General features: G+C 43.3%; 1 protein-coding gene across 4 annotated transcripts in view; it reads right to left on the bottom strand.

The window, feature by feature from the left end:
- Positions 1–1,619: 1,619 nt before the first annotated feature.
- Positions 1,620–7,530, bottom strand: part of MBOAT1 (membrane bound O-acyltransferase domain containing 1) — an 82,897-nt gene continuing 76,986 nt past the window's right edge. For all 4 annotated transcript variants that reach the window (XM_059724333.1, XM_059724332.1, XM_019490553.2 and 1 more), the window contains one exon: positions 1,620–3,827. In XM_059724333.1, coding sequence (XP_059580316.1) covers positions 3,692–3,827 — 136 coding nt within the window. In that variant the 3' untranslated portion in view covers positions 1,620–3,691. The remainder of the gene's footprint in view (positions 3,828–7,530) is intronic.

The following is a 7,530-nucleotide window of genomic DNA, read 5'->3' as shown; positions in this document are numbered from 1 at the left end:
CCTACATGGCATAAAGAGTAAGAATTAGAGTTAAGCAGCTTTTGCTTCATGAAGAGCTGGGGGGAAAATCCTTGATAACATACATAATGCTTTGAATTCTGAGTGAGAAAGGAGGCAGAATAGGGTCAGCAGTCCTGGAGATCACCAGGCAATCCTTCCAGAGGACTGGAAGATTATTTGTTTTAAAGGCTACATACTAGTGGCACTCAGTTCTGACAGGCTAAGGGCCACATAAGCAACAAGGATTAACCAGAAAGGAACAAACACCATGTGCATTGTGCCACACATGTTCCAATTCAAAAGAGGAAGCAATGCATTGATTAAATGTTTGAAAAATGGTAAGCCTCTATCGTGTTTACTAAGTTATGTATATACTTGTTTTAAAACAACAGAAAATAGATGGCCAAGTGCAGTATTAACAACTTCCTTCAGACAGCAGGTGTTGGAAAGCAAAAGGTGGTAAGCAGAAGGCCCAGAAGCCATCGGTCTGAGTATCACTGTAGTCAATTAACCTACTGATGCATCTAGTCCAGGGGTGGGCAAAATGGCAGATCCGGCCAGTGGCCAGACTCCATCTCCCAGCAGCCCCTCCCCATGTGGCTGGGGCCAGTTTCCATGGAGATGCCTGATAGCATAAGGCCAGGGTTGCCATGAAGACCAGCCCCAGAAGCGCTGGCAGGATGGGCAGCAGGGCGTGGAGCGGCTCCGGAGCCAGGATGTGGTCTTAGAGCAGTGACAGTGTGGTCCAGAGCCAGGACACAGCTGTAATCTGCAGCCTCCATATCCTGGGCAGGGACATGCAGGCACAGTACCATGGCTCTGCCCTGGCTTCTTGCAGTGGTGACAGCATGGTCTGGAGCTAGGGCACAGCCATGATCCACTGTCTGTACGCCTCTGCCCAGAACATGCAGGCTGCAGAATGCAGCTCTGCCCTGGCTCTGGACCACGCTGTCACTGCCGCAAGATCCCAGCCTGGCTCTGGAGCCTGGCTCTGGGGTCCACTGCCGGCCGGATTCAGCCCACGGGCCAAACTTTGCCCACCCCAATCTAGTCTCCGATTAGGGTCTAAGCCCAATTCTTCATTGAAGCAGTACATATTTGTATGGATCCACCAAAGAATTCCTAAACCTTATGAGTAGATGCAGATAATATATTGCTTTCACATGTACCATTCAAAACCACCTCAGCATATGCACAGAGCTGGGAATCTGCAAAGTGTACTTCACTTCCCACCTTGACAAAAGTGTTCAGAGGAAACTCTGCAATGATAAACTCCTTCCTTTTAAGTGGGTCTAGCAGGGACTTGAGTTAGCTTTGTCAGCTTCACTGTACCACAAAGCTGCCATGGCACAAAGGATCCCCCAAGGGGCAACATGGAACAACTATCCAACACACAATAACCCCGTTTTCAGACCGATCTTGTTCTTATCAAAATAAAGAGGAGCTTAGCACTAATTCCAATAAACACAGGATCTGAGTTACACTTTTTCTGCTAAAGGTCAGAATGTCAGATGCTATTAGCTCCCTTTGTACATGTTTAATGACTTTTGACCTCATCCCATGCAACCCAGGCTTCTTTTCCCTAGATTTCTGTATTAATAAGGCACTACACAAAACAGTTTATTCAGACCAACCTTTTAATCCATCGCTTCTTAAAAATAAATTACCAATTTTTCTTCCCTTGAAATATACATTACATTAAAATGTATAGGGTGAGAAAGGCAAAATCTTTCCATTAATAAAATGAAATTCTTTTCAGCCTTTGGTTTTGGTTTCATACATTTTTCTCCACAGTGTAAAGATTCTGCAGAATTTGAATCAGGCACAAAAAACAAAGTAAAATATAGATTTTGGACTCACTTCAGACAGATGATGAAAAGCAATGGCATGGAAGACGAATGCTTTATTTCTAAATGATTCTGAGAAAATCCAACCTGAAAACACTTATTAAAAATGTTTAAAAATCAATTAGTTGATGTTTTGAGAGAAGTCCTCCCTAACAGTCTGTTTTACTGGATTTATTTTTTTTAAACTTAACTAGATGAAAAGTACTGTGCATCTCAAAGTACTGTACAAACATCAGTGAAACCTCACAATGCCCCTGTGAGCTAAGTGAGAATTATTATCCCTTTTCACAAGAAGGGATGCATGAAGTTTAAGTAACATGACCAAGTTCACACAGTGAGCCAGTAGCTGAGCTGAAAACAGACCCTGAAGCCCCGAGTCTTATTCCCTTGTTTACATCCCAAGTTCTTGTATAGTATTTTTCAGTTTTTGATTGTTATCCTTCTATAAAATTAATCCCTTTGTACCATCGGATGAGTTTATAAGGAACAAGCTGATCTACCATATTGCTTCAATTATAAGTTGACCTTGCATTTTCAGGTTCAGTGTTAGGAAGAACAGCATTTTCCCCCTGAATGTAAGTTAATAACTATGGATAAAGTCCTCCAGCTGCTACTGGCCTTACAAAATCCCACAGGAGAATCAAACAAAGGAAAGGACATAAAGGGTTAAACACACTAAAAATATCAAATAAAAAATGCAACATACTGCAATGCTAAAATAAAAGTGTCTGACTTGCTATTTTTATTGCATGCACAAAAATGCCACAAGTGCCAAAGTCAAGACTGGGGGAGGAAACCGATTACAGGTGAATCACAAGTATATGGCAAGTGCAATTTTTACGGCTGTTTTGGAGAGGAAAAAAAAAAAGGTAGACTTATAGTCAGAATACAGTATTCTCCAACCTTCTCCAGCTTCATCCATGACTGCAAGGGTTAAAGCATTACATTTAACTGGCTTCTCAATTATTCTGATCTTAAAAAGAAAAAGACCACTCCCAAAGCTGAAGAGGAACACTGAGGTACTGCTGGACAAGTGACACCACAGTTATTCTTTTCGCTCAGCTACAAGAGTTTTATTCTGCAAGTCAGAGACTATTCTTTCTTTTTCACTCCCTTTGATATTTAGATTTTGGCCTATTGTGTGAACAGTGTCATAGAAAAACTATCTGAATTATTTCCAGTGGTCAAATTTGCCCTCATACCAGCAGAGGTCATTGCAAAAGATTACATATATCCACGCTGCTGAACTCAGGCAACAGTCGTGGCTTTGTGAACATTTGGGAAATATGTACTCTGCTCCATAGCCCACCTCTTCCTGCTGAGGTGGGAATCAATGACAACACACTCAGCAGCTAAATTTCTATGGCTCTATACCACATAACGGCTCTGGCCCTTGCCAGGGTAAGCAGCCATACCCTAGAAAAACCAAAGATTCAGCAGCCCTGAGCACCAGTCTACTGAGCTGCTGATCTAATTCTTGCTAGTTATTTATTATTATTATTCTCAGTTTCAAAATTGTTTAATAAACGTATATTTCCGTAAAAGATCAACAGCCACCTTTCTGCATGTAAAGGTTTAAATATATAAAAACATTTTATAAAAAATAGTTTATAAAAAGCAAATACCCCTCAAGATTATAAACCTTGCCTGTAAATCTTTGTTACAGAGTCATCTGGAACACAGTCTATCAAAGTGTTCTCTGTCCTTCTCAAAAAGGTTTTCAATTAAGTAAGAATAATAATGTTATTTTCTTGCACTTTTTCCTTTTTTTTTTTTTTTGGTTTGTTTTTTGTTTTTGGTACATCACTTTGCGTTCCCAAGATCAGTGGTTTGCCTTTGAGGTATCACTTTTCTTTCTTGTTTTTAACTGAGTTTTCTGTGAACCGATTTTGAAGCCACTTTATGGGGTGGTCTTGACGTCTGGCTGGTAAGACCAGCAATACCAGGAGGCCTAGTATGTGCATGTGAAAGTACATTGACCTAGAAAGAGAAAATAATATTCTTGTCAGTAATAAGATGAATGCTAAAAACTGTATTACTTCAGCACTACAACCAGTTCTGTCATACTGAAAGAAGAATAAAAGCAGCACAGCCAACCTAGTCTTCTACGTGACAAGCTTATGTCCTTGGATTTTAAACAGGATGATGGGAAACATCGTAGATCCACTAATGTCAATGGCATTTTTGCTAGTGATTTCAGGAGGGAGAGGGTTTTGCCCCCACTTTTTTTTCCCAGAGAAGACACCAAACCTACAACCCATTTTTTAATTCCATGACCCCAAAAGATTGACAATTCAGAAAAGTAACCCCCCACGCAAATGACCTATGATTATACTTTGAGAAAACACAAAACCTGGCCCTTTCAGCTAGACTCTTACTGTTAAAGAATACACAAGGATTAGAGATGCATCAATATATCAGTCCATATTGTATCGGCACCAATAAAAGGAAAATTGATATAACTGGCAATAGGCTTTTTTGGCTGGTGTAACTGATAATGTCACCAATAAATGCCGCAGTCACATGGCCAGGAATGCAGTCCAGCAGCTTGGAGAGCAACCTCCTGCCGTAAGTGTGTGGGGAGGAAGAGGTGTGGTGGGGCAGATCGAGGCCTCCATGGTGAGGGAGGGAGTGGGGCTAGGGTAGGTGAAGGTGCAGCCAAGCCAAGATGGGGCGCAAGACAGCCGCAGGCAGATCATCTGGGGGGACGTGGGGTGGTGGGGAGGGGGCAGCAGCTCCCCGCACCTGTGCGCATCCCTAGGGAGGCATGGGGGGCATATGCCCCCCAGATTTTTACACGGGGTGAAGGTGGGCAGCCCACTGCAGGCTCAGGGCCAGGAGCTGCACTCAGGACAGGTAGGGGCAGGGCAGGACAGGCAGTAGCACTGGGAGGGGAAGCTATGGTGGGCAAGGGGGATATGGTAAATTTTGGGGTGGCTGTAGCCCTGGTCCAGCCCCTGCCAGGAAGGGGCTGGCGCAGCCCCTGGCCCCAGCCCACAGTGGACAGCCCGCCCTCACCCCACGCACAAATCCAGGGGGTACATGCCCCCAATGCCTCCCCTAGGGGTGCACACAGCAGTAGGAGATGCCCCCCTGTGCGCCCCAGACAAGCCACCGTCGCCCAGGTTGGGCAGCACCTGCCCCTGCCCTACTCCCTCTCTCACCATGGGGCCCTTGATCTGTCTCCCCATGGTCCTTCCCTCTCCCACGCCCTTTCCCCGCCCCCATCCCCCCAACTTACCAGCCAGATGCTGCCCTCCAAGCTGCCAGGCTGCATATCGGCTATTGGATCAGTATTGGCCAATATGGCTAATTACTAATTGGCCATCAGTATCAGTCAAAAAAATCTTTGTCGGTGCATCCCTAGGAGGGATATGTTGGGGAGAGAGAAGCAGCACATTCTTCTCTCTGACATTTGCTAATGCTTATACTTGCAAAACAACACTACAAAATGAATGAAAGAGGAACTCCCATCCAAATTTGGTTGCTTATCTGAAATTAATCAAGACTGATCTTCTTCCTCAGTGTTTGTTCATCACCAATAAAAATGATCAGATCACTAAAGAGATGTTCACGGAGATACCCAGTTCAACATTAGGTAAAGTTTATTACCAAATTTACTTGAATCTAAGACAACCCCAAATTTAAGATGACCCCATAGTTTATAAAGTTTACATAGTTTACAAGTTTATAAACTTGTTATAATTTTCCACGTATAGAATCTAATTCCCTCCCACCACAGCAGCGGTAGGCAGTGGGGAGGCAGATGGTATGGAGAGGTCAAGCAGCTTGCTTCCTACTTGTGCATGTTCCCCTGCCACCTCTGTCCCCACACAGCCTCCACTCATCCCTTCTCCTCCAACCTCTCCTCCCAGCTTCTCCCCAAGCCTCTGCTCCTCACTCCACTCCCTTACCCTTGCTCTGTGCTTGCATAATCCACTCCCATTTGAGCCTGGGGCAATGAGCATGGCCCCAACCTGGTCTGTAGCAGCCATTCACGGCTGGTGTTGTGCTCAGTGCCCCTGGCTGCAGCATGCATGCTGCCGGCAGAGAGCAATGGTGAGAGGAAGAAGGAGAAGATAAGCAGGGAGCAGAAGTTGCATGGGGGGGAGATGGGGAGAAGATAACAGGGTACAGAGATGGCAGAGGGGCAAGCTGCAGCCATGGCCTGGACCCTGGGTAGGGACTGGAGCCCAAACCACAGCAGCTGCCTGACCCCTCCCCCACCCTCAAATACAATTGTAAGACAAGGGGCTCCCTGCTGTGTTAGACAGGGGGGAAACCTCATCTTTGATTTGAATAAATACAGTAAATGTGTTTTAATCTAAACTGATTATGCAGGGTGGAGAGATACTCAAAACAAAACGTGACACTTGTTGTGATGGGCAAATGGTAGATAGTGTGCTGAGGGCCAGGCAGCTGAGTATAGGGGCGTTGGGGGCCACAGCCTAATCACTTAATGTGATGTAACAAAGAAATGGCCTGACTTTTTCTGTTATGCTCCTGACCTTTCAAAAATCCTGTAAATGTGCCTAAAACCACTGCCAAGTGGTTCATGGACACTTTGCATGCAGCTCACTCATTTTGTTTGAAAATCCCCCCAGCTCATAGGTTATCCCTATGTTCTGTCTCACCAAGGTCCAAAGAAATATCTAGGACCTAATCTGGCTTTGGAAAACATTTTCTAGGTTTAAGAGCTCTGATAAAATTAAACTAACATAGTAAAGACAGAAGCAATTTCAAGTATTTATTAATGTAATCTAGGTTGGAACACTATTTTTGTCACCTAACATGGCCTTTCACAGCAAAAATGCACTAAATTTTGCCCTCTTAGCAAATTCTTAAATGTTCATGAATTTATCTCATTTAATATAGTTTGTGTTCAGATGTCCTCTCTCTCTCATTCCTGTTGATGTTTTGTCTTGAAAGACAGGAAAATAAGACATTAAAATGGTAGCCTGAAACAAATCTTGTTAACATGGCAGAAGAATTAGGATTTTTTTTTATTTTTTAGTAGTTTGGTTTAAGCATGAAGAAGGCTTGAACACTTCAATAAAAATGAAAAACACAACATTTAAAACTCCTCAACACAGAATTGCTCACAGCTGCTATTTTGACTAACAGTTTGGCTTTTCTATGATAAAATAATGGAATGTCTCTTTTCTCAGCCAAAATCTGTTATTCTAGGTTTGACAAGGTTTACCATAATCGCTGTACATTTTCTTCATTTTAAATCAAGTCTCCCTTTTCAACTTGTTTTCTGCTTCCTGAGATCTAACCTACAGAACTGCCCTTGTAGCTGATCATTAATAAAATCAGAGAACTTGCCTCACATAAACAAGAAAAGTGCAAGGCAACAAACAGAAACTAATATGCTATAATCAGCCACGCATCCTCCTATCACCTGTTAATCAATTTAAAAATTCCTTGTTTTACTCATTTTTCAATGGGAAGTTACTCATTTTTTTCACCTTGATCTTTTCTCAACATAGTGTTCATGCCAGTCCTATCCACACCATCCTCTGCTTTTATGAAAAGTTAGCACTTGGACCCCTTGAACAGGACAGAACTGGCATAGAAATATTCAGGTAAAATAAGGAGGTTGGGGGGGGGGGGAGGGGGGGGAAGAGAAATTGAAAGAAAGAAAAGGAAAGTGATTCTAACCTGGTTCCATAAGTTCACC

This window comes from Alligator mississippiensis, chromosome 3 (assembly GCF_030867095.1).
Source record: "Alligator mississippiensis isolate rAllMis1 chromosome 3, rAllMis1, whole genome shotgun sequence".
Lineage (NCBI taxonomy): Eukaryota > Metazoa > Chordata > Crocodylia > Alligatoridae > Alligator > Alligator mississippiensis.
This window is presented reverse-complemented; position numbering and strand designations above follow the sequence as displayed.